At 41.8% G+C, this 26770-nt stretch overlaps 10 protein-coding genes across 10 annotated transcripts; 4 read left to right on the forward strand and 6 right to left on the reverse strand.

Moving 5' to 3' along the window:
* Positions 1-2718: 2718 nt before the first annotated feature.
* On the reverse strand, positions 2719-4187 carry EAF02_001808 (uncharacterized protein; the record flags this gene model as incomplete). Its single annotated transcript, XM_038897856.1, has 2 exons — positions 2719-3060; positions 3396-4187. The coding sequence occupies 2 exons, from the start codon at positions 4185-4187 to the stop codon at positions 2719-2721; spliced, it is 1134 nt and encodes a 377-aa protein (XP_038762831.1).
* A 969-nt stretch (positions 4188-5156) lies between these two features.
* Positions 5157-6573, reverse strand: EAF02_001809 (uncharacterized protein; the record flags this gene model as incomplete). Its single annotated transcript, XM_038897857.1, has 3 exons — positions 5157-5438; positions 5552-6270; positions 6525-6573. 3 exons carry the CDS (start codon positions 6571-6573, stop codon positions 5157-5159), a joined length of 1050 nt encoding a protein of 349 aa, XP_038762832.1.
* Positions 6574-8455: 1882 nt separating this feature from the next.
* On the reverse strand, positions 8456-10815 carry EAF02_001810 (uncharacterized protein; the record flags this gene model as incomplete). The annotated part of the gene is made up of 2 exons (XM_038897858.1): positions 8456-10113; positions 10389-10815. The coding sequence occupies 2 exons, from the start codon at positions 10813-10815 to the stop codon at positions 8456-8458; spliced, it is 2085 nt and encodes a 694-aa protein (XP_038762833.1).
* Positions 10816-13703: 2888 nt separating this feature from the next.
* Positions 13704-14838, reverse strand: EAF02_001811 (uncharacterized protein; the record flags this gene model as incomplete). Its single annotated transcript, XM_038897859.1, has 2 exons — positions 13704-14576; positions 14701-14838. 2 exons carry the CDS (start codon positions 14836-14838, stop codon positions 13704-13706), a joined length of 1011 nt encoding a protein of 336 aa, XP_038762834.1.
* Positions 14839-15225: 387 nt separating this feature from the next.
* Positions 15226-16532, reverse strand: EAF02_001812 (uncharacterized protein). The gene is made up of 4 exons (XM_038897860.1): positions 16430-16532; positions 15886-16378; positions 15765-15833; positions 15226-15714 (listed from the first exon to the last, which is right to left on the reverse strand). Exons 1-4 carry the CDS (start codon positions 16456-16458, stop codon positions 15376-15378), a joined length of 930 nt encoding a protein of 309 aa, XP_038762835.1. The 5' UTR covers positions 16459-16532; the 3' UTR covers positions 15226-15375.
* A 277-nt stretch (positions 16533-16809) lies between these two features.
* EAF02_001813 (uncharacterized protein) lies at positions 16810-17247 on the forward strand (the record flags this gene model as incomplete). Its single annotated transcript, XM_038897861.1, has 3 exons — positions 16810-16826; positions 16879-17163; positions 17223-17247. 3 exons carry the CDS (start codon positions 16810-16812, stop codon positions 17245-17247), a joined length of 327 nt encoding a protein of 108 aa, XP_038762836.1.
* A 46-nt stretch (positions 17248-17293) lies between these two features.
* Positions 17294-17518, forward strand: EAF02_001814 (uncharacterized protein; the record flags this gene model as incomplete). The annotated part of the gene is made up of 1 exon (XM_038897862.1): positions 17294-17518. One exon carries the CDS (start codon positions 17294-17296, stop codon positions 17516-17518), a length of 225 nt encoding a protein of 74 aa, XP_038762837.1.
* Positions 17519-18049: 531 nt separating this feature from the next.
* Positions 18050-18652, forward strand: EAF02_001815 (uncharacterized protein; the record flags this gene model as incomplete). Its single annotated transcript, XM_038897863.1, has 1 exon — positions 18050-18652. The coding sequence occupies one exon, from the start codon at positions 18050-18052 to the stop codon at positions 18650-18652; it is 603 nt and encodes a 200-aa protein (XP_038762838.1).
* A 1142-nt stretch (positions 18653-19794) lies between these two features.
* EAF02_001816 (uncharacterized protein) lies at positions 19795-22263 on the forward strand (the record flags this gene model as incomplete). Its single annotated transcript, XM_038897864.1, has 14 exons — positions 19795-19996; positions 20099-20192; positions 20385-20462; positions 20516-20581; positions 20636-20673; positions 20738-20811; positions 20861-20956; positions 21009-21063; positions 21121-21174; positions 21238-21325; positions 21412-21551; positions 21641-21715; positions 21796-21915; positions 22076-22263. 14 exons carry the CDS (start codon positions 19795-19797, stop codon positions 22261-22263), a joined length of 1368 nt encoding a protein of 455 aa, XP_038762839.1.
* A 2309-nt stretch (positions 22264-24572) lies between these two features.
* Positions 24573-26290, reverse strand: EAF02_001817 (uncharacterized protein; the record flags this gene model as incomplete). Its single annotated transcript, XM_038897865.1, has 7 exons — positions 24573-24639; positions 24730-24930; positions 24999-25246; positions 25310-25667; positions 25724-25961; positions 26025-26077; positions 26148-26290. The coding sequence occupies 7 exons, from the start codon at positions 26288-26290 to the stop codon at positions 24573-24575; spliced, it is 1308 nt and encodes a 435-aa protein (XP_038762840.1).
* Between the last annotated feature and the right edge of the window lie 480 nt (positions 26291-26770).

Genomic DNA, 26770 nt, shown 5'->3' on the forward strand with positions numbered 1-26770 from the left:
ATTTCGATCAAGCCCACCTTTTCATGATCGAGTTGACAATTCCACCTAACCTTATTTTCGGAACCTCCGGTGGCTGTTCTGTTTGTTTTTATCATAATGCTATCCAAATAATTTGCTTCGGCAAGCGCTAAAGCATAATAAATTGATACTGTGGTAGGTCGACCTGTAGATCAATTATTGGCCGTATCTGTTTATGACGTTGGTCATCACTCGGCCATCCGAATACATACCAAGACAAAAGTGCCTCAACATCTGGATTAGTTCCATCGTTCTATTACCATCCCACAAACCACCATTGCCGTGTTTAATGTGGTTAGAGCCTCAAAATTGACTATCGCAAAAGTCTAATGTCATGTTTATAGGGGCACCAAGGTTTAGTCTATGGTCACCATGCATAATGATGGGTTACATTACATGTCTTTTACCTTCATTGATTGTAATGATATCTGCTTTATTAAATATGAATGCTCCCAGTAGTTCGTTCTCAGTATCTTCCTCGTGAGAATTACTTATTTGTTTTACTTTTGATTATCAAGAAAATTTGGAAGCTTCGTCTTATCATTTCACTTTGACATCTTGAAGCTCTTATATTATGGGTGGACGCGAAAGTGAAGCCGAATGTGAAGCCAGAAGTAGAAGCAGTAGTAGAAGGCATTACGAACGTCCCCCTCCTTCATATCGTAACGACAGGGATACTGAATGTCAGAAGTAGAAGTATTACTACTGCGCTTGTGACGAGTAAGAGGGAAAAGAGGCCACCGATCTCTATGGATAGATATGGTGCTAATGGGGGTAAGTCGGTGCAGGTGCTGGGTACTAAAACTTGATTTGACAATGCTGACAATAACAGAATTTCCCAGGAGCCGGAGCCGCAGCAGCGGAGATGGAAGTATACGTGTGCCGTCGAAAGCATCTATCGCAACTGCTCGCCGTGCGTTTTTTCTCGAATTGAGGAATTGTTGTGGATGCTGGCAATGATAAAAACAGCTTCAAAGCCTAGGGCCCGCAAAAGGGATACTGACTCGCAAGCATTTGATACAAGGTCGTATACTTCTGGGCATTATGCGTTTGCCCACATCTCAATGCACTAGTCAGAAGTCCAGTATTGACATGAAAGTAGATCGGGAAATTATGGTGCCAGAAGAAGGGAGAGAAAATTTGTATAAAAAGGACTGGAAGGATGGACGATCTGTATATCTATAGAGAAAATCTAGAGATAGCGTTCCCAGATCTGAAAAACCCCGCAGATCCACACACGAAATGGCAAAGCTATCGAGGCAGAGCGAGCTTGAACCTCCACCCCCGAGATCCCGCCCGAGAGAGAGAGAGAGAGTTGCAAAGTGGAATGAGGAATGAGGATGTAAAACGCAATACTGAAGAAGGCATATTGGATGGTGATCCCAAAACCGGGCTAAGATCAGTCAATGGAGAAGATCATTACAGAGAAGGTTCGAATGCACCATCACACCACGAGTACCAACATAGCCTCCATTCTGAACGCCCTTCTCAGACTTCCAGGCCATCGTACATTCCTCCTCCTCCTGAATTATATGCTTCTGCCTTTCATCCCTCTAGCAATCGGACATATATCACACAGTCGTGATAGCTATGCTCCCTCTGAGACTCCGTCACGGAGATTGCGCAATCTTCCCCCACCGCATCGTCGTGGCACTTATGTTGGTGGACACCATAACGTTGGCGGAAACCATAATATTGGAGTCGTGGCCCTTAGGCAAACGCAAGTGAATGTGACGAGTATCGAACCCCCTGATATGAGTTTAATGAATGGATCGAGCAGGAGAGAAAGAAGGGAAATGAGATAACACGAATTGAGATTGAGCAGGGGTAGATCGAGGAGGAACGACAGTGAAAGTGACAGTAACTAGTAGGGTTTAGAGAGGCTGGAGTGAGGGGGAAGCACGAGTTGAAATCTGGAACTGAAAACCGCGGGGGAAGAATTGGAAATTGGAAACCAAGTATAGTATTATATCTATAAGGATCAGGAAATCACCGTGGAAACATCTCCACATGGGCTAGAGGTTGCGGAGTTCTTGGTAGCGGGCGCTGTGGGTTGGGTCTGTTTTGTTTTTGGTAAGGCTTCTCGGTTTGTAGATTTGCTTTAGAGAATCGGATTTTGTTTTTGTTGTAGACTGAGTGGTCATTTGATCGTATATAAATATACGGCATCTTTTGATGTTGATTCTTCTTGTCGTAGGGATTTTTCATATTTATATGTATACTTATATCAGTTTGGTTCCGTGAGATCTTTGGAGGGGGTTCTATCCAGCTTTGATTTGCTTAAATTCAATTGTCGGATTTAAAATTCCGTACATGATATATCCTCTAACTCATATTTTACAATCTAAAATAGACTATTTCTTAATTTTCTAACATACTCCGCATCTAACTTACCTCATATTTCGATCTGCCAAGTTGTACACCGTGGAAAAGTGTAGACATAATATAAAACATTAATCCAGAAAACACAGGGTGCACAGAGAAGAGTTTTTCATTGTCGATATAATACTGTACCATAACATCGTAAACTTCCCAAGACCGAATTGCATACCTGCAGATGGGATTGCCGAACGAATCTCTGTATCCTGATCTCAAGTTCCATCTCCATATTCTTCTGATTTCTATGGACAACATAACCTCCCAGAAACAGCTTTGAATCAACTCTACTCATTTCGATTCAACAAAGCAAAGTAAACCCCATCATTCCAATCCCCGAACCAACTCAACAACTTCTTCCGCACACCCAATACTACATTGATACCCTCCACTCCCATGTCCATAATTATGAATGACATAGACACCTTCTATTTTCTTTGCTTTTCCCTTTCCTTTTCCACCTCTCCCACTATCCCCTTCCCCACCCATCCCCTCAATCTCAACCCTCGCACCCCCCTTCCTCCCAGGTCTAAACCCCACATACGTATCCAAAACCTCTATCTCCCCTTTCTCATTCTTCAAATCTTCAGCCCATCCTATATCTTTTAATCTCTGGATTATTCTACTTGATAATTCGCGGTCGGGGTTTGCGTTCCAGGTATTGGCCTGTGGGTTTTGTGTGGTAAGCTTGTGATTCCCTTTGTACTTTTTTCTCCTCCCCCTTTATTTCCTCATTCCCGAAGCGAAGAAATCCACCTCCGCTTCCTATTCTTCTCCATTTCCTGTACATATACTAGGAAGCAAGTTTCCCACCCTCCGTCAATCCCCCCAAGAAAACCAAACAGAAATCAACCCACCTCCTTAACCCCCCCAACCACACTCCTCCCACTCCCGGGCCTCGGAATCACATAGAGCAACTCATCCCCCCTCACCCCCAAATCCCCCACAAAAGTCTTACAAACCCTCGTTTCCCCTCTCACCAACAAAACCTGTCCTCTCACCGGAAACATCTTCTCCGCTTCCTCTTCCCCCACGAATCGCGCGGCAGAGAGTCCCGTGCAATTAATCAGGACATCGATTTTCTCTCCCGCAAGCACATCTCTACACCCGCGCACCACACCTTCCAATCCTTCCTTGGTTTCGATTTCCCCGCGGATAAGCTTTCCTCCTCGCTGTTCTATTCTTTGTATTAAATACCTCAAATATATATCTACATCCACACACACCGTTTCGAACTGTACACCTTTTCTGACTCCCTTCCCCAGAGATCCCTTGAGTTTGTTTTTCTCCAGCCCAACGTCCAATTCTCTATACCCTCCCACCATATCCTCAAACCACACACCATTCTCGTTGAACTCCGCTCCGTGGTATGTAGATCCCAGATAGTATATCGAGGGTGTAATTGCCATTCCCATTCCGATTTCCATTTCATTTCCTCTTGCTCCCTTCCCATCCTCATTCTCTACAATCAAACTCTTCCACTTACGATAAGTCCTCTCCTCCCATCTTCTCAGTCTTTCATCTTTATCATTATCTTCACCACTTTCCCCATTTCCATCCCGCCCCTCAGTGATACAAGTAGCAGGTTTCGAAGCATGACTTCTCCAATCTGCTCCTGCCCATGGTGAACAATAATTTTCATTCTTGTCACCGGGGAGATATTTCGCCAGGAGTGTGATTTTGTACTGGGGGGATTGATTATTTGGGGAGGAATCAAGTAACGAAACCGCCGTTTGTAACCCCGAGATGCCGCCGCCGAGAATGAGGATGTTCTTTGTGGTGGGAGATGTCATTTTAATACTCGTAGCAATTCGATAGTGATCGTAATAGTAATCGTAATAGCGATACTACAATTTGTCAGCTCGGTTCGGCAGCTGAGATGTCGAGATGTTGGGATATCGAAATGTTGTATCTAGATTCATTTAACTTTCGTAACCTTATGGATTCTGTAGGTTAATGTAAGATGGACTGATTACCTTCCCACCTTCCTAGGTATCAATAGCAACTCACAGTTTCATACACATATATCAATAGTAAAATCAAAAGTTTTGATAAATCAATTCGACTTAATATCAAGAGTTGATATTTGGTAAATAAAGCATTTCCTATAAATAAAAATTTAAAAGAATATTTACAGTTGAATTAACATGAATCCCACCCGTATTTTTTCCCTGAGGGTATTCATATCCATATTCATAAAAAAAGAAGAGTACGAGTACGAATATAATTTTGATATATATATATCCATATACATATTCATATCCATATTTATATCCATATATATCCATATATATACATATATATACATATACATTTCCATATTCATATTCACGCAAAAAATTCGACTCCCTCGCTTCTCATTCATTCATGTATTTCGTAAAAACCTCAACCTCAACCAAAAAAAAACCTCTAGAATAATACATTTATCTTTTCTTTTCTTTTCTCTTCTCTTCTTCAGCTATTCTACAATATGATATAATATTCATCTTCATCATCTTCTTCGTCTTCTTCTCCCTCTTCTCTTCTCTTTCTTCCATAGGTATGAAGATAATCTTTTGTATAAGATCTGATCCTACATCCTTCATCTCTCATGCCTCATCCTAATCCCATTCTAATTCCACGGCAATACCCCTACCATACCAATACAGAGATCATTCCATTGAGACAGACAGACAGACGACAGACAAACCCCAAATTCTTCATCCACACCTCTCTTTTCCTCTCTTTCCCCTTCATCACCCTCCCCTATACACACTCCCAATCTACCTACCCCCCAACATTCCACCCACCTGACTCCAAAACCTCTTGGTAACCAATTCCTCAATCTCCTTCCTCGTCAACCACATAAAATCTTCCTTTCCAAATGCATTTCCCTTAAGATTGGCTTGGCCAGCCATAATTCTTCCTTTCATATAGAATACCTTTTCTGCTTCTCTTCCAAATTTCTTCGAGGGTTTGATGGTGAGACTACCAATGGGGATATGTCCTACTATCCACGTATTCATGTTTTCACCTGCTGTTTGAGCGAGGATTCTTTGGGCTGCCTTTGGAGGTGTTAGTTCATGTATCGAAACAATATTGATGGATGCGGAAAAGAGGGAAGTAGGGGAATTAGAAAACACATAAAACAGTAAAAGAAAGCAAAACCCCAACGAACCGTATGCAAAACCTCATTCCCCGCCATATCCCCCCTGGGAAACTCCCAAACATCCACATGTACTTCCTTTCCCTCCCTATCCACCGACTTCTCCTTCCCCTTCACAACCAAATAAACCGTCTCATCCATCTTCCTCGCCAAACTCCTCTTATCCGTCTCTCCCTCTCTACTCTCCAACTTCACCTTTTCCAAATCCTCCCCCATCCCCTCTTCCACCAACTTCCCCGCAATATCTTCCCACTCGGCGACCTTTTCCTCTTGTCCCCCAATCAACACTTCATCATTCCATCCTTCTTCCCCATAAGCTCTATACCCACCAATATCCCTCGCCGCAACCCCATTCCTCTCTTTGACCTTCGCCTTCCATTCCAAATCCGCCGGTTGATCTTTCTTATGATAAAAGTATCTCGTGAACGGTAATACCAATCTCTCATTCAAACGTTTCTGGTAGAGATAAAATGCCTTTTCAAACGGCGTCGCGGTTTTCGTAAGGAGCGGAGGCCGACTGAGGATAATTCCCGTCGAGATTTTATACGTCGTTGCTCCGGGGGAAGGGGAGACGGGAGGCATGGCGGAAACATGTGGGAGGTGGGAGGGCGCTCCATCGAGAGGTTTAAAGGATGATGCCGCGACGGCATAGGCTCGCGAACGGGGTGTTTGTATACATGGTGTGCGGGTACGGAGAGACGTTCGGGGAACAATGGTTGGTCGTGAGGAATCTGTGGCGGGGGCTTGTTAGTGATTGATTTGAATATCAATGTGAATACAATCCCGTGTAATCCTGCAATCCTCTTTCCAAGCATCCCCATTCATACACCCGTCATCAAGCCATTGAGCAGTAAATAATCCCTCCCTCCGAGGTTTTCCACATCCCGCAAGCTCTCACTCTTCTCCAAGCAAGCGCATGATATACATATCATCGACCACACTCCTCATTTCCAATTGAGCACACCGAAAGAAAGAAGACACATACATAATAATCTCTGAGCAGTTCTACTGCAACCCCTACTACTCGACGTCATATTTGCTTCTAAATATCGTAGGTATGTAAAGTACGTACGTACAACAATACTTCTCTGCGCACTCACCACACCCACACGCACATCCAACCCACCATCCAAAAAATAAATTCCACGAAGCTTACTAATCGCTCTTGATCCGCCCACCAATAACTTCTCCCGTTCAATTCATCTTCCCAATCCAAATCCACATCCACTAATCCCCATACATCCTAGCTCCTCACGTGCCAATCACACAACATAAAACTCTTCTCCTCCTTCAACCTTCTTCGTCCCCTAATCCACGGCATCAATCCTTATCATCAAGACCCGTTTCAACCCAGAACGTCCTGACCATTTATCGATGCCTAGATTAAACATCTCAGGCTTTTTTCGCTAGCGGTACCCTCGTCTTTACCTACGGGAACTGTTAGATAGCGACTGTTTACATTTCCTTCTCCATCTTGAGTTTTTTGTCTTGTTGAATGTGTGAGAGGAGGAATGAAGTACGAGGATTTGGAGTATCTATCTTTGGCTTCGATGGAAGAGAGAAGAGAAAAACCGGGCAATATTCATATATATTCGTATAGTTAAAGAAGCAGAAGCAGAAGAGCATGTAGAGAATAATCCATCTTAGCTAGCTATGATGGAAATAACAATGAAAAAAGAGTCAACCTTCAATACAAATCTCTCTACCTACCTACCTACCTACCTACCTACCTACCTATATACAATTTCTTACTCCTACCTAGGTATTTACTAAAAATCTTGCGAGTAGAATTTTCTTCACACCACATACAATCAATAGAGAGAGATATCAGAACATATCAGAAGGTTTTCCCTTTCCCCTTTTTCTCTTCCCTTCCCTTTCCCTCAACAATACAATACAATGACCTAGATACTAGGTATTAATAATACATACAGAATACTCATTCATATACTCGTATAATAAATCTGCATCTCATCCTCCATCTCATCCTCCATCTCATCCTCTTTCCTATTCTACATTTGACACACATTTCACATCTTACATTTCGCAATCAACAAGTATCAACAAGTATCTCCATACCCATTTCACTTTCTCAAAACTTTCTCAAAACTTTCTCATTTCAATCTCAGTATCTCTTTCTATCACCATCACCACCACACCATCAACCATTTCTTTCCCTTTGCCACTCATTCATATATCCTATCATTCCCCTCATCCCTCACGCTTCACCCCTCATCCTCACTCACACCTTTCTGACCTCTCACCTCACACCTCACACCTCTCAAATCACAATATACAACCCCCTCTCCATTTCTCCTCCCTCCCCTCCCTCCCCCAAACAATCCCACAATCCCACAACAAACATATCCCATATCCCACAACAAACATATCCCACATCCCACATCATGACTCTCTCCATCTCCATCTCCATCTCCCCTCAAAAGTCTCTCCATCCCAAATATTACAAACACTCTAATCACAATCACAAACACTCCAATCTCCAATCCCCAATCTTCCGAATCCGAAAACCAGAGTTCCCCACCTATACACTCTCCTATTCTCCCATTCTCCCATTGTCCCATTGTCCCATTGTCCCATTGTCCCATTGTCCCATTGCTCCAGCGCAAGAAAAGATATTAATGGTATCATAAACAGCAATTCACATTATGCATACCAATGCCCTATAATGAACCACACCATTCCACACCATTCCATTCCATATAACACCAAATTACAATTTTCCTTGTAATATACGAGAGAAGAAAAAAAAAGGCAATTCCATTCGCTAATAGTAAGTTGTGACTCCATGTTCAATATGCCCTCAAGCAACCTCCAGAAAATATCCCCAAAATCTTTTCGCCGTCCATTTTGTTCGTATGCGTTTCGTTACAATTAAAATTCCATTCCAAATCCACCTCATGAGATTTGATTTCCCAAAGATTGAACCGCCTTACCAACTTCCGTCGTGGCAATCTTTTCCCATGAACTCTTATCTCCATGTGCATGATTTGGGTCCGCAATAAGTTCATAAAGTTTCCTCGAAACATTTCGATTGATATCCGCATATTGTTCTTCTGAAATCTTTTGAGATTTCCAATGAGGTCCGAGAGCCGTTTTAACTATTTTGTTGATGCTTTGTTTCTCTTCAATTGACATGGTATTTCGTAATGGTGATGTATTTTCGGATCGAGATGTTGATGAATTTACAACATTGGTTCGTACAGGTGATGAATCTTGAGATCTTGCTCGTGACATTTTTTGTCTACGAGGTTGAGGTTGTCGAATTTCCGGAGTAGGTGATCCATCCCTCTTTCTCTTGTTTTGACCCCCAGCCATTTGACTTGGGGAATCGACTGTTGGTGATCGATTTGGTGAATAGTGAACAGCAGAAAAATCAGGCATGACAGTTGAACTCAAAGGAGGAGAACGGGATTGTCGACCTCTTGGTGGGGGTGTGGTTGATATTGCGCGACTGCGAAAAGATGCAGGAGACGCTGGTGAAGTAGCAGGAGATGAATAATCAAATGATGGACTTGTAGCCCCATTTGCTCGATTAGATGAAACATCCAATCCAAACCTTATCGAATCATCGTCGGAAGATGGTGCCATCTCAACTTCTCGAAGAAGTGAAGAAAGAAATGTAGGTTCTGCGTTTGTGTTCATGTTCGTGTTTATTGTATCTGTAGGTCTTGGTGATTGTCTTGGTGAACCATTACTCCTACTAGATGAAGGTCGAGGTTGAGGATTCGTGCTGGATGATGCGACAGATGATGATCCATTTTGAACAATCCGTGTTCTTGGACGCTTCTGCTTACGTTCAGGTTCTTCTGGTGTTGAGCCACCACGACTAGCTGGTGATGCCGTTGATCTTCTGCGCTTCCTTGCATTCGATGTATCATCAAGATGTTGAGCTCTCTCCATAGCTCCCCACGCCTGTCTTTCCTCCCGGGTTTCAACAACAGGCGCCGGTGGTTGAATGCGCTCTCGAACAACTTGTGGTGCTGCAGCCCGAAATATTTGACCAGCACCTTGACGTCTCGCGATATGCAATCGTTGTTCCCATCTGTTGAATTCTGTGGCAGAAAATTGTTGAAGGTCCCTATAACCTCTCAACTCCTGATCATCCTCGGCAAAATCGAGATCAACGCCAGCGACATTTCGGATTGCGCTACTTAATTGCCCCCAAGCATTAATCCATCTATCTTGTCTGCCATTCCTCCGAGCACGTCGAACGCTAGCCTGAGTTCTGCTGATATGTTGTCCTGAAAAGGGGATCGCTCTCGCGGGTCCTTGCGATTCATCATGTTGACCGAAAGCACCACTTTCCACACATTCCATACAATACCAGTGACCACCTGGAACGTTGTCTAAACCGATACAATGTGTATGATAAGGAGCATCGCATCCATCGCATAACAAGAGAACATCTTCTTGATCTGACTGGTCACAGATTGGACACGATCTTCCTTCTTCCTCATCTTCATAATCTTCCGGGTTATCTTGTTGCCACGCCGCCAAGTCGAACTCGGCGGTTTGTTTTCGATCTTCGACGGTATATTCTGATTGTACCGTTCCTGGAAAATTCAGTTAGTTATTGATCCAAATGATTGTATAACTCGTAAAGTCGTAGGCAGCCCTCAAACTCTGGCTGAAAGGCGCAAAGAGTATATAAATTGTGAACCTCTCAAGAAATCGAAATTACATCATCGCAAAAGGCATTTCAGTTCGTCAAAGACCACCAGAAATGTACCCAACCAGAAGCTCAAGAATGACATCTCCCCGTCGCAGTATAAAAAGACAGCAAATGTCGCCCTCGAAAATGAAAAAGAAAATAAAATGCTTAGCTTACCTCCAACTCCATCCAGTACCAGGACCAAATTAAAGCTCGCCCGACAAATCGGACAACTATTAGCCTTCTGACTCCATTCCCTCAAACAATGATCATGCAAAACATGATCACACGGTTTAATCTGAGCCACGCATAAAGCATTGTTACCGTTACCATTACCATTACCGTTGCCGTTGCCGTTACCGTTACTCTTCCCCGAAGAAATACATTGTCGACGCTGCAGATGCTCGAAATCAGGTTCTTTGCCGGCGTTGCCCCTCGCGAGCTCCAGAGCCTCTGGGGAAGGGGAATGGGATTGGGATTGGGGGTCTTGCACCACTGAACTGGGTGCTGGGACGGGAGCCGGAACCCCAACTTTTTCGTCTTCTTGCTGTTGGACCTCTACCACCTCCAGATCTTCCAAACATACAATGCATGCGTCTGTCATTTCGCCTCATGTACTTTGCGGATTGGCTGGAAATAGGAGAAATTCATGAAAGTAGTAGGATTAAGTGATGAATCAAAGAACAAAAAAATCAAAAGAAAATCAATTTGGAGTAAATTGACAAGTTTTTTAAATTGTTATATTTTTTGTTTGAATTTATATTTGAGAAAGTTGTGGTGGTGGTGGCGGTGGTTTTGATTGAAGTAAGAATTGTCGGTCGAGTAGTTACTTAGGTAGGTAGGTATTGAATGAGTGGGTTGGTAGGTAGATAGATTGATGGATTGATGGATGGATGGATGGATGAATGGATTGATTGATTGTACGGTAGCAGTCTGTGGTGGAATGGTTGAAGAAGCGTTTTGATTAGAAGGGATTTTGGGTTTCGGGTTTTAGGTTTGAATGGATGGATGAAAGATAATAATTAATAAATTAAACTTGACAGCCTTCTAACTTTCTACTTCTAGTCGGTCGGTCCACGGGTACACTCAATGAGAATAAAAACAAGAGGAGGAGAGGGAAGAGGCTAACTTGGTCTGGTGGGAGCATTAATTAAGCGATCCAATACGGTATCTATTGAATTAGATAAAGAAGCCTTGGATGGGTGTGTGGTGGTGGTGAGAGATGATTCGGTGTTGGAAGTGTGCAGTATGTATGGATGGTATGGATGGTATGGGATGGTATGTATTTGCTATCGGTATGTGAACGTGAACATGAACGTGATTTGAATGGAGAGTGGCTGGATGGTTGGATGGCTGGATGGCTGGATGGAAGTTGACTGTGTTTCCACAGTACAGACAGAGTAAAGGGTTATTTGCATCGGATGTGAATGCCGGACATGGAAAAGAAGGTTTGAACCATAGCATATCAGATCACATCAATATCATTCAGGGGAAACTTTGTCTACAGACAAGAGTCACAGTACAGTATAACCTCGGACTAGGTGGCTTGAGATAGGATGGATCCATAGACATATAATATCTAATGTGTGGCTGGATCCAAAGCTTCAAAGCTTCATTACGCCCCGGGCCCCACCAATGGATCTCTGGTGAGCGAGAGAGGCTCGACTGTATCGAAGAAAAAAGGTGACGTTAATACCCGTGGACATCCTTCCTCATGGTACCACATGATTCAATGATTCATCTTTCTTACATTCTTTACCTAAACACTTCTGCTTCGTAGTCCGTTGAGCCTCGACTCTTTCTCCTTACCTGCCTACTCGGTAGATAGCCACTCATATATTTCCAATCCCTCTCTCATCCACTCACTCCCCCTCTATCCGCATACAGAGTAATCTACCTGCCGAGATACCTACCTAGTACCCAGTACCTAGTACCCAGTACCTAGTACCTATCTACCTACCTAGTACTCATGGTAAAAACATATCATCTCCTCACAAATTCACAATCCAATCCTCAAGGTGTACACACCCACAAAAGACAGACATACATTACAAACCCAGATATCACTATCACTATCACACATCACACAATACACACACAGCAAGCCCAAATACACAAAAATAACCTACCCTACCTCCTCCCTCCTCCCTCCCACCTCTCCTGCATCCCTCACTCTACCTACCTAGGTACCTAGTGCAACTCACTACTCACTCATTCGCTCACCCACTCACTCACCCACTCATTCACTCCCATCTCCCATCTCCCATCTCCAATCTCCTTCATATATAATATATCACACTATCCATCTACACAGTCTTAGGGCTCGTTCGGATCAAAAAAAAAAATTGATATTAGACCAATATATTAGACATATTAGATCTAATATAGTGTTTACCGAATATAATATTAAGTTTAATATATATTGGCTTAAATAAATACATTTACTAAATACAATATTAGATCTAATAAAATATTGAGTTTAATAATCTTAAAGTGACAAATACAACAAATTTTCTCAATCTTTCCTATACAATAACCAACAGCAGCTTTTGAGGTATAGTTGAACGAATATATTTAAGAAAAAGTATTATCTTCTTCATTTTCAACTCAACCTTACACGTCCCAATATTATTTCAAATATATTAGCTTCATCCAAATATATATTAGCTTCAATATTTCAAATCCCTTGCCATTTTATTATTATTAGAGATTTCATCAATAAAATAAAAAAATCGATTCGAACGAGCCCTTATTTCCCTTCCCTTCCCTTCCCTTCCCTTCCCTTCACTCCCCAAATACATACCTACTAGGTAGTTATTAATCGGTAGGTACTTCCAAGATTTGTAACTCAGCAACACACCTGCAGTACTCAGCACCATATTATTAATAGTCGCCAGAAAAGGTTTCAGATCCGATGGAACGGGTGAGCGAGCGAGCGAGCGAGCGAGCTCAGAATGATACCCTTACCTCTCTCTTACATTTATATCCTATTGGATTAGATTGGATTAGATTGTATATTTAGGTACATGTATATGTATATATATGTATATTTAGGTATATGTATTTTTGTATTATATAATGTTCCGCGATAAACGCTAACATTGCGGTATTTTGAGGAGTTGAAAGTGCCTAGGTAGGTACCAGGATAGATATGGCATATCACCTGATCTATTCCTAACGTAAAGTATTTTGATATGATAGAGGAGAAAGTCGGGTGAGATAGCTACCTACCTAGTACCTAGAAACACTAAATTTAAATAAATTTTCGGATGATTATTGGAACCCCTTCATTTCACACGGCGAAATCTTCGTCTCGCAGTGCTTGGAAGCTTGGACCATGTGCATAAATCCCTCCTAGGTACGTAGGTAGCTATCACAAGTAAGAGCCGGCGCAGAGTACAATTGAAAGCAAAATGGCATTTTTACTACTAAATGCTTTAACTAGTAATTTCCATTTCGATCTGAATTTCTATCCTCCACTCACATCTCCATTTAAAGATGACTTTGTCCCCCTGCGACCTTCGTCAAGAAATCCTTAACATAGGCATTAACCTCCTCCGGCTTCTCCCACAGAGCCCAATGACCCGTAGCAACTTCCTCTTTTCTCAACTTTCCCTCTCCGAACCATTGTTGCATGTTCTCCGCCATAGCGGGTGGTAATGCCGCATCTTTCGATCCTCCAATAAACATGGTAGGAATTTCAATTTTATATCCATTCTCCTTGTGGAATTCCTCCGCCAACTCCTTCTCATCTTCAAAATTCAATTCGCCAGTGCGATACCAGTTCAATGGGCCTCTGATTCCATTAATCGCATACTGTTCTCCGTAGTGATCTAATTCTTCCTTGGACAAAAGAGGAGATGGACCAAGTTTCTCTAGATTCTGGAAGAGAACACCCTCGGAGACAGAAAATCCAAGTTCTTTCTCTGGGGATCGGCCACCATAAAGCCCATTCAACATCGCTCTCAGTTTCTCCTTTCCTTGGATTTCCCTCTCAACATCCGGACCCTGGAATTGTAATTGATATTTGAAATTTGGTCGGACGGTCATGGGAATATATTTTTGTTGAGGAGGGAAAAAAGGTGTGCAGACGCTGAAGACTGCAGTGATGAGTTTAGGATAATGAAGAGCAATACGGTAGACGACAGCTCCACCCCAATCGTGACCTCCGAGGATGATAGATGTGGCACCGATGGCCTTTGCGAGAGCGGCAACATCGTCAGCGGCAGTTTTGTAGGTAAAAGCGCTGAGTTCTTGGGGGGAGGAAGAGGTGGCATAGCCTTGCATGTTGGGGACTACGACGCGGTAGTTGAGAGCTTGGAGAGCGGGGACTTGATATCTCCAGCCGAATGCCATGTCAGGGAACTAGATGAAAGTTAGTATACTTTTGTAACACAATGATTGAAGCTTTGAGAAGCTTCTTGGTGATTTGACTCTCGATTGAATATTGGAGCAGTACAACAATTCAGAAAGGAAATCGAATGCTTACTCCGTGAATCAAGAAGATGGTTGCAACTGGTTCGGCACCATTTTGAGGTTCGGCAAGAATATACGAGTAAGTTCTTCCGTTCAAATCAGCCGATTTATATTGGACTCGAGAGTCTTGAACTGCAAGCTTATCGACCATTTTGATATATGTTTGAAGTGAAATGTAATGAACACAAGTCAAAAATGAAAGTATCTCAAACGAGGCTGATGTGGGAAACGTCGGCCCTTTAAACAACAAGGCTGCCCCACCAATCGCCGTGCCTCGGTTCAAATCGATAAAAATTGGGTAACAAACGACTGATTAGTCGTTGCTGCAACGCATAACACATCATGGCAATGTGTCGTGTACTCCGTACTCCGAGGATTGATTATGGAGAGACAACCCATTTGTTCATGGCGTCGCATTCCACTTTGGTCCCACATTCGGTGTCTCCGAATATCATCTTGTGCCTAGGTATTGAGTGTCGTAGGCTTGGCGGCCGGTACTTATATAGTCTCTTACATCAGTTGATTGCAAGTAACGGTGAAGAGAAAAGAAACATTTTAATATAGCCAGGTCTAGAGTACAAGCTGGCGTGGGATATCATTGACCTCCTGAAAACACCACACCATCACCTAAATACCATTTGAGCATTTTCCGGCAAGCTAAACTCCTTAACCCATTCATTTAGAGCAATCAGTAAATAACAGTATCCTCCTCTGCTTCTACTACTACCTCACCATTATGCTCTTCCAAATTATCTTTCTCAGTCTTGACCTGTGAAGACTGAGCAACAAGTGTAGAGATTGGATTAGTAGTATCAATGTTAGGATTAGATGGAGACTCCACATGAGGCTCACCCATCATCACATCAGACGTCACCTTTACTTCAGATTCCCCATCAGCTTTTGGATCTTGTTCTGGATGTTTACTCGCCCACTGGGACTTTTCTTCTTCAATCAACATCTCTACTTCTTTGATTTGGGTCTTGATTCTGGCTTCATTGTTGGGTGATAGTTGCCATGGTTTGTAATACTTGATGGATCAGCAACCATAACCGAAATGAGTAGAAGTATAGTCCTTACCAGTTTTGGCTCTGTTTCTGTAGAAAGAAACTGGGCTATAGCTAACATATTCGAATGTCGCATTCGCATCTTTACAGAAACCTATCAGTCTTGTCTCCTCCCTTTTTCAGAAATCACTAACCGATTCTTCCTGAAATTTCACTTGCTCAACCACTCGTACCGCTTGAAGACTCGCTGCCTTCTGTTTCTTCCTAGCTTCTGCTTCAGCTTTTCGTTGCGCGGCTCTCTCCTTTTGTCGTGCTTCGATCTCTTGTCGCCTTTTCTGTTGTCCATTTGGTGTACTTTGATTAAGAGTATTCAGCAAGCCTCCAAATAATCTTTGGCCGCGCTTGCGTTCCTCTTGAACACTACTTCTTCTTCTTTCGGAACGACCATTTCTCGCGGCTTCTGGTGAAACAGCAAGAGGTTGATTCTTTCCAGGTGATTCAAGCTTTGTAGAATCTAAAGCTTGTGAAGAGGAATGTAGAGTGGATGTAGAGATGGCGCTGTCTTCGGTGGAGATTCGGAGACGTTTAGAAGCATCTTCGGACACGGATGATTGTCGACGCTTCCTGCGGGGACTTTTAACGTTTGGCGCATCTTGTTTAGGAACGACAACTGCAGATGCCACGGGTCTATCTTTTATTAGTAAGCCTTCATGATATGACTAGAGTTTTTTTACTCACGCTGGTGTGTCTGTCATATTTGTTACCATCACCTTGAATTTATTAGTAGACCTTTTCGAAATGATGTCGACCAGATAAGTAGAAAATTAAATGTAATTGTTTAAAGCATTCAGTCACGTCCATTTGATTCACATGCGATACTGACCTGGATATGCGATGTATTGAGAGATCCCTGTCGGTACTAGCGTGGTGGTCAGTGCTTAGAAATCAAAGAACGAAAGCTCGATATTTTGGTGGCGGTGATATCAATAATAAAGATCTTGAGCTCTTCAGATAACCATCTCTTCTCCAACTACGGCAATTTTCAAAATTGAACTACCTCTGCTCTTGAGAACTGTACAAGATAACCTACAGCTTCATATCTATAGAGATACTTAAACATGTCTCGCCATCATCCGTATGTACAAATCTTATCTACTTTGAGACTACAGCTACTAACCTACCTCTAGAGATCTCGTAATGTGCAGAAAGCAATCCGGTATCGCTATCGGACGTCTCTGCGATAAATGCGATGGAAAGTGCCCTGTATGCGATTCCTACGTTCGTCCCACAACTCTCGTACGCATCTGCGAAGAGTGTAGTTTCGGAAACTATCAAAACAAATGTGTCGTGTGTGGAGGTGAAGGCATTTCAGACGCTTTCTATTGCTTCGAGTGTACAAGATTAGAGAAAGACCGCGATGGATGTCCGAAGATTATCAATCTGGGTAGTAGTAGGACGGATCTATTCTATCAGTAAGTTTTCCCCTGTCTCAAGATGCGGTCAAATTAATATATTAACACCTTTGGTGTAGAAAAAAGAATTTTCGGAATCATTAGTAAAGCCGTGGATCGGGGGATCGTGTATTACCTATGTATTTGCATTATGGTTTGGAGTTGGGAGAATAAGGTTCTGGATTTCGATTCTTCCAGTAATGCAGGCAAAAATGAAGCCTCATATATTATTGCAAGTGGCGCATTGGATGGCACTGGAAGACCAATTACATTCGAAGGAAGTGCTATCGATATTAGCATACTTCTATCGTATCGAAGTTGTTTCTGTTCTCGTTATGGGGCTCTCAACCTCCAAATGTCGAAATTTGGGGACTAGAAGGTCGGCACTTTCTTAGTGAGCACTATGGCAATGGATGGAACAAAATGATATCATTCACTCTCGTGAACAAACCATTTCTGCCTTTTCTTGTGAACCAAACCTTAAGTAGGGTTTAACAAGGCACACCAAGTCAACTCTTTCTCATTCTTCCACATTCATACTTTTTAGGAACATCAGGTCTCATTTTCTATACTATAAAATATTGATGTCTTTATACCACAACAACAACCAAACTACCATCACGACACACAACATTATATCCATTGAAGTTGGGCATTTATAAATATCCAGATCTACAAGCCAACAATATCACAACACACCAAGGCAAGATTGAGTTAATATAAGATAGCTAAAGTTGACCCTGACAATCGTTCTAGCCACAGTCAATCAATCTCGAGCAAGCCGCAGTCCCTAGCCGCACTCAATATATCCTACACACTTCTTTCATATCTCACTCCATTGAAACCAGTTTTACCACACCAGAAACAACAACAATACCAATAAATTATCACAAAGCAACAAGCCAACATGTCGAATCCCAAACCACCCCCAGCTCCAGTCATCTCACCCATCACCTCCGACAACCCCAACCTTCCTACCGCAACAATGGGTAGAAAGAGCTCATCAATCTACTTTCTTCAACCAATGTCGAATTACGGCTCCTCTTCCAACGCAAACCGCGACAACGACACAAATTTCTATGCTTCCATCGAGCATGGTATACTTTTGGGTCTCCGCGGTCTTCCTCATACTTCGAGCAAACGTCGTAAGCACCAAGTTCGACTCATCGAAGAGATCCCTGAATTCTCTCTTCCTGAACCTGCCAATACTAGAAGTGTGGAGGGATCAGGCGCTTTCAATACTCCTACTAAGCGTAAGGCCGATGAGAGTATCACTAAGAATACGGAACTTGGTGATCTTACTGAAAACCATGGTGGTGGAACATTTGAGTTTAGGGGAACTAAGAGAAGAGCTTCGGATTCTGTCAAGACGGCTCTTGGTGGCGCTGAGAGCAAGACTGTGTCGTTTAGGAGGGAGACCAGCGTTATTCCTACTAGGAGTTTGGAGGACCTTAAGCTTGATGATAATTTTGTTGATGGAGATGAATCGGAGGCTGGAAAGAGAAAGTGAAGATTTCTTGGGGGAGATGTTTAGCTGTAGCTGGATATTGAGCTGATTAGGAATCCTGCTGGATTTTAAGTGTTAATACTTTGTATCGATGCTTTTGCATCTGAAACATATAATGGATGGATTTGAGTATTATGATTGATTTGAATGTCGTAGTTGGTATGAATGTTCAACTTATTTGAATATATTGAAATGGTTTCAATGTCCCAAATGATTTCAGCATTCTAACGTGGGTTGAATGTCTAAATTGCTTTGAGCATACCCAGTGGTTTGAATGTGCCAAATGATTTCAGTGTTCCAAAATGGTATGAATTTCCAACCCGCGTTGAATATTCCATATGGTTTGAATGTGCCAAATGATATCAGTCCACCAAGAACCTAGAACATCTAGGTCTGTTCACATCAACATTTCCCAGGATAAACAATCCTGCAAATGAGATTTACACAAATATCATTGAGCAAAGAATTTCGTAGTACTTGAAAGTTGTGCGGAGGATAATTGGCTGGGATGAACATTTTTGCACATTGTTATATGGTGATCTTAAGTTCGCACAAACAGATGATAATCTAGAACACATCAAGCAATCTGGTGCCAGGTTCTCAACATATATATATATATATATACCTATATATATGTAGTGTATATCTCATTTGTTCTCGAGCCATCTTCTCCAATGTGGATAATATGTAATTTTTTAGCTGGGTATCATCGGCTCAACGTCGGGATTTACAGACTAGGATGTATGATGAGCATCATTCGCCATACCTGCGTCAAATTCGCATTGAATGTACATCTGAAAATGTATTGCTGCTTTATTTTATGCCATCACGCAATTCTTCGATGGAGGTGATTCTGTAGCATATATAAAACCAATCTTCTTATTCTATCAAAAGCAGCTTTGTAGCCAAGTGAGATTCACGACTAGAAAGGAAGCTGGATACTGATTCCAACAATATGAACATGGCTATTGAAAAATCCGTATATGTGATGAGGTAATATTCAATATTGGTTCAGTAGCTACCTACTGAGCTAGATGTTGGGGTAGAGATATATATCCTTCCGTCCAGCTACGACGTTCGTATTCGATATCCCTCTCTCTCTGTCATAATTCTCGGTTTCTCCTCGCTCGCAGGCTGTAGCAGTCATGACTTCCTTAGATCAACCGCCGTCGGAACAGCAGCCAGAGAAAAAACTATGGTATCGTTCATCGCTCTTCAATGCCTTTGTAATAGGCGCAGTAGGGTTTCTGGCCCCAGGAATGTGGAATGCGATGTCTTCTCTAGGTGCTGGAGGTGCGGAATCGCCGTTTTTGGTTAATGCTGCTAATGCATTGGTTTTTGGTTTGAGTATGTTCCTCACCCATGTTTCTTCAAGTCTTAATTGGTCTTGATTTATGTTTCTGGGGAGGAGATTGGACCTTGGAAACTTTGCTAATATTCGATGTGAAGTGGGAATATTTTGTGTACTAGGAGGACCAATTGCGAATCGGATAGGATTGAAATATACATTGACACTTGGAGCAGTGGGATATCCAGTTTATTCGTATGTTTTCTCCTTTCCCTTCGAGTTCAACAAGGAGAAGTGCTAATGAAGCATAGGGCTGGTTTATATGCAAACAATCGATATGGAACTGTCTGGCTGGTTCTCGTTGGAGCTGTCACTTGTGGAATTTCATAAGCTTGGGGAACACTAGCTTGATATAGCATAGATCAACTGACATGATATCGTGTTCAGTGTAGGATTATTCTGGGCTTCAGAGGGGGCAGTTGCGTTGGGATATCCGGAACCGGCAAAAAGAGGAAAATATATGAAGTGAGTGGAATCCATTGTCTCGAGATGTACGAGAGATGAGCTAATGAAAATAGTATTTGGTTGTGGTTTCGTACAGGAGGACCGCTTGTTGGTGGTGCTATTGTTTTGGGTCTTAATCAGTGCGTGATGTCTGAATATCTCATACTTTGTGGCTCTTATTGACGAGACATTAGTGCGAGCAACCAAAAGAAAAAGGGAAAGGTTGGGTACGGCGAGTGACTCTTGATATTCTCTTTGAAGTTTGCTTTCTGGAAAAGTACTAATGTGCCGTATAGCTGTGTACATTATCTTCATTACCCTTCAATGTCTAGCTGCTTTCATAGCTCTTGCACTCTCTCCTCCGGACAAGGTCGGTTAATTCAAGATATAGTCCAGGTATAATTTGCTGACTTTGCCAGGCCCAAAGATCAGATGGATCGAAAATCAAGATTGTACATGAAAAATCTTTCAAGGCAGAGATCAAAGCGCTCACTAAAACATGTGCAAGACGCGATGTATATTTACCCGATAGACTCTCTGCTATGGACTATACTAACTTCATTGAAGATTCTACTCCTATTGCTTGTCTTTTGGGCTGCATACTTTAATCAATACTCTGGAAGTAAGTCCTTGAACCCCCCATCTTAAAATTCGAGAGTCTAGAATTGACATCCTTTAGATTATGAGGTTTATTACTTCGGAGTTCGTGCTAGAGCTTTGATTGGCTTTGTCGGTATGAGTCCTAATTCCCAAATCTTAGCACTTCTGCTCCTTTCACAGTTCTAACGATGAACAGGAAATTTTGCCAATTTGTTCGCATCACAAATCATGAGTACGCTACTTGATTACAAGAAAATCTCAGTCAAGCAACGCCTTAACATCGGGTATGTCTACCGTCCAATCTCTTCGCTTTCTACCAGCCAAACTTTTCAAGATCCATCAAATTCCGTCTACTAACAGGTATAAAAAGTTTCTACTACGTGATTTTCTGGCATATCGTAGCTTGGATATACGCTTGGGTTTTCAATGAGAAATTCGGTGCCGAACAACCTGATCTCGATTGGACCGATGGAGAATTCACAAAGGGGTTTTTTGTCATCTTATTATGGTGTGGGTAGCCCTCTCTTCAAACCTTTCCACGGCAATACTACCTACATGATCAGAAAGAACTACCTGCTAATGATACGCGCCATCAACAGCTTTCTCACAACAGTCGCTGCAAAATTGGCTCTACTATTTCGTATCCACAAAAAAAGATAATATTTCAGAATTATGTACGTTAAGCTTTCATTCCGAGCTGCTTTCTCAGGAATTTGAGTCTGGTCGTCTCAGTATGATGCTAACAATTACAAAGCACGCTTTACAGGAATCCTGCGCGGCCAAGAAAGCTTCGCCCAAGCTGTCTCTTTCGGTATCAACACGAGAGATTGGTATAGAGGTCGTGTTCCAATGGGTGTGAATACTATCTTACTTGGTGCGTTTTCTATTCATCTCCCTACTTCAGCAGATTTATTCTCCTCGTACCTACCCTTTGCTTTCCCTCTTACTATCTCCACTCCCATTACGCATTCCCTCCACTATCCTCTCATTCCCTTTCCCTGCCCTAATACCTCCATTCACTAACCGGATATTAGTAATTTGCCTGCCAACAACCTATCTCGCCCTCCGCGAACATGTTCCAGTTGAAACACCCAAAGATTACGGATCCGAGCCAGTCAAACCATCTGAGCCTGGTCTAGAACCGGGATATGAAACTACTCACTCGGATGATAAACAGGTTTTGAAATTGGCTGTTGGACAGACAGTCGAGGCGGGAATGTGAAGTATGCTATGAGCTTACGATTGTGGTTTGTAGGGAGTTGAAGATTTGTGATAAGATGAGGGAAGGTTGTGAGCAGCGATACTGAGATGAGGATTTAGACTGAGTGTGGAAACTTGTGTGGGAGAGCATCGATTTTAAATGATAGAGATGTGAATAGTATATACAGTAATCTCTCATTTATATCAACTTGGGGTTACCAACACGATAAAACGATCTATGTAGAAAGAATTTATCAACCTACCTGCCTATAATTTCTGCTTTCTCTCTCATAAACGTTGCTCCATATTTCCAATATGATATTCCTCGGAATTCAGAAAGAGAGTGATGATTCTCGATTGGTTAAGTAGGATGAGATTGTATGTACTGTTTCCGATTTCCACATCAGTAATTTCTATCTTTCTGGAATGACATACACAGCTAGTTCTATGAGTTGTTGCACAATAGGAATTTGAAAATCATACACAAGCAGAAGAATGGGGACTGGCTTATCTATGTTGGAACTTGGAAGTATCGTAAAAAGAAAACGTTAGAATCTTAATAGAAGAACAATGGTGGATGAGATGAAATTGATAATTAGATAGTCGAAAGTATCCATACCGCGAAGGACAAAGATTTGGAAGACGATGCTTGGGATGGTGAGATACAGTGAGACTGGTCTAGAGAGTTTCGTAGACGTATTGAATACAGTAGCTGTGTCTTTTTATCGATGTCGGCGGTGCATGTGGTTTTAAATTCTCATTAACGGTTTTTTACATATATGTACGATTTCCTTACAAGTCCATATTGTTCAGGAAAAGCTTTGCCTTGACTTTGAAGCTTTATAACGATGGATCACATGAGAGGCATTCAGTCTCGTTCAAAAAGCGTATGCGAGGCTACTGCTCATGATTGTTGGAAGGAGGGAACTTTATGGGATGTAAGATTGTGCATATGTGGTTACCTAGGCAATGGTGATAGCATATAATCCCTAAACGTGTAAGGCATATGCTTTTTAGACTTTGTGGTAATGCAACAGCAACTACTTATTAGGTCTAGAACTCTTGAATTCTTGCCACAAGGTTCAAGATCTAGTTCCAAATGGAATGGATGTCCAGATAACTACCCCACTTTAGCCTTCCAGAACTGAAAGGATATGTAGATAGACTGCTCTATCTTTCATATACAACATGTACAACATCTTTGATGGTCTAACGGTCATGATTTCCGCTTGTCATCATCTGGCAATGCGCGGGAGACCGGGGTTCGACTCCCCGTCAGAGAGTATCTGATCTCATGCGAGTAATCATTTTGCCTTTTTGTGATCCTCCAAGGTAGATTCCAGATTTCTTGTCCAGGAGGTTATTTTTTCGACTTTTGATCTGTGAGAGAGCGCAAGAAGACATTGAATGAGATCAGTGAATACAAGCAATGTGTATGATAGGTCAAACAACCATATGCATGTGGAGAATCTAGAACGAACACTAAATTTCTTCAAATGTTGTGTTTGTGTGGTGTAAAATATAAGCGGGGCATAGCGGCAGGTGTAGCGAATCGTCAGGGGCTCGGGCTGGTGCGTCTACCCCACCTAATCAATCAATATGCACAAATTCTGTAAACAAATCAAATATCGAGTTGGATCCACCATTTTTCAAGATGATCTGATTCTGCTTATTGGCTGAAGAGCATTGTGATCAAAAAGAATATTTCTTTTTATCAGGTTTGATGTTTGTGCCTGTGCCTGACTCAGCCCTTGATAGAATCGATGGTGTCCAAGGCAAAAAAAAGCAAAAGAAGTCTTGAAAATTTATGGTTATTTGCCCGTTCTAGGAATCGAACCTAGGATCTCATCATTACTAGTGATGCGCTTTACCGCTAAGCCAAACGGGCGTTGTTTGTTGTAGCATGATCGCATTTTTATTATAATGATCATATTTGCAAGTGGAAATGAGATCTAGCATTTGAGTGGGGTTGGTGGGGTTAGATATCACCGATATCACAGGATATAAGTGAAGTGAAGCAGCTCAAAAAAAGCAGCTGTTTGTAGATATCATCATATTCCTTACGTGTCTTTGGTAGTCTTTCGTGCCTGTATCTAACATTTATGTATCATCTTTATCTATTTTGCACATTCCTCAGATTTCTAACGATCATGGAGTTTTCTCTTATCAAGAGTAAACCGAAGCAAGCGTATTCTAATGTTCTATTTATTGTACAGCGAATGCGAGATGGGTTGTTCTCTTGAAATAAGATGGGAAGATTTAGAAAATCCTGGGTATTCCTGTTCAATATCTCGATCTACATGTTGATCTACTCTTGCCAACGACTCTACTTCAGTTTTGTGTTTCTAATAAAGATTGTGTCTTACCTTCTTCCACAATACTCAAGACTTTCAATAATCTAAATTACGAGTAATGAATTAGCACAGAATCCCAATTGTTAATCCAATTCTCATCACAACTAATTTCCAAGGAAAGAGTAGCAACTCACCTATCCATACCAAACCTCAAATCTTTCTCGTCCATGGCAAAAGTAATACGATACCAACCCGGCTCTTCAGATGCAAAGGCTTCACCTGTAGCTAACCAAATCCCATGTTTCAACATCTTCCACGAGAGTATACGTTCTGCCTCGATTGTCGGGATTGTAAGATATGAACGGAGATCTATCCAAATGAAAGGACCGCAAGATCTGTATTTCGTAATTTTCATTAGTCTCTCTCTCCCGTGATGAAAGTTGAAAAGGAAATGTGTGCTTACGCAGGAATATACGAAATACCAAATTCTTTCAATCGCCTGGTACAGAGCTCATACGCATCTCTCATTTTTTGAGCAAGATTTGAGAAATAATAATTTAGGAACTTTTGATCATTCAGCATTAATGTCCATGCGTGATCAGACAATGAAGATGCCCAAGCGAATTTTGATATTGCTCCTAGAGTACGATGGAGAGTGGGATTATGTTGTGAGATGATACATCCAATACGTAGGCCATTCGAGCAGAAGTCCTATGACAACATATATCAGCATTGGAATCTTCGTAGTTGCCTAGATTCAAAGTCAATACATACCTTACTCATACCATAGATCACACAAACCAAGGCCGGATCACAGAACTTCCCAATATCTATTGAAAGTATCGAGGTAAAAGACATTGGATTTGGTATATCCTGATTTGGAAAAACAGCCATCGCATATACTTCATCACTTATAAGGTGAATATTGTATTTCGAGCAGAGAGAAAGATATGCTTCCAAGACTTCTGGTGCATAGCATCTTCCAAGAGGATTGTGAGGATTACAGAGCATGAGTCCTCGAATCTTTACACCTTTCTCTCTCGAGGCAATGAGTGCTTCTTCATGTTTCTCGACTCCAGCCATGGTAGTCACATCTTCGAGTGCACCGATCGGTACTGGAACCACTTTGACTCTTTACATCGAGTGAGCATAAATACTTCAGTAGATAGGATCATAGACAAAACACACCTAGCACGATCTTCAAAATCCCCAACAAATCCAACATAAAAAGGTTGAGCAACTAAAATCCCTTCATTTTCTTCGGCGATACAATAGCTTAATGCATCAAGAATAGAAGAGCCTCCTCCCATAACTGTTACATGGTCCCTGGATACAGATTCCTTTGGTGAGAAATTTGAGTTCCAGAATGTGGCGAGAGCAGCACGTAATTCAAAAGAACCGGTTGGTCCATCTCCATATGTGAGCACTGTATTTTGTTAGAACTTGCTTATTTTCGGATGATATAGAAAGAGGAAATGCAACAAGGTACTTTTTGGGGTTGCCCGGAAATTCGAGTTTATATAGTTTGCGATTTCGTCGTGCCTAAATTTCCATAACTGTCAATCACACAGCTAGGATGGAGAACCGATTTCAAATATAGGATCAAACATACATGAGTCTATTCTCTGCAATGCCCATAGGAAAGATACCATCTGGATTATCTTCAGACCAAGGATTTCCAAATACCGTACCCATGAAATTTCGGATTTCTTCTGACGAGACGTTTTGAAGACATCGGGAAGAGAGATTTTCCATCTCGAAGAATAGAAATTATGATTAGAGTTTCTTTAATAAGAGTGTGGAAGAAATATGGACATATGAAATACTGTATATTTAGATCGAAATTGTGTACGTTGACTCAAGGACTAATTTCTTGTGGAGCGAAAGAATATGCCGGCTATTCACAGGAGAAAAATCAACTGGAATTGACCACTTGCGAAACCCGTTCAACAATCCAATTATTCCATTTCAATTCAAAGAATCAAAAATTTAAGTATATCATAACTGAAGATATTCAAAACTTTGTTTATTACTATGAACTCTCATAATTTAATTGTAGAATTTATCGGGGTGATCAATTATGGTATCTTTTTTTTCCCTATGTATAGGCCGGATGCACGGGATCCGAGATCCGTGCAAATTGATACTTAATCGTTTGCTCCCGACAAACAATAAGAATTGAATTTTGTCTATTATTTGAAGTCTCAATTTGAATAGTCCAGCTCTTGAAAAAAG

The sequence above is a fragment of the Botrytis sinoallii genome (assembly GCF_014898435.1).
Source record: "Botrytis sinoallii strain Bc 23 chromosome Unknown BSIN_002, whole genome shotgun sequence".
Classification (NCBI taxonomy): Eukaryota; Fungi; Ascomycota; class Leotiomycetes; order Helotiales; family Sclerotiniaceae; genus Botrytis; species Botrytis sinoallii.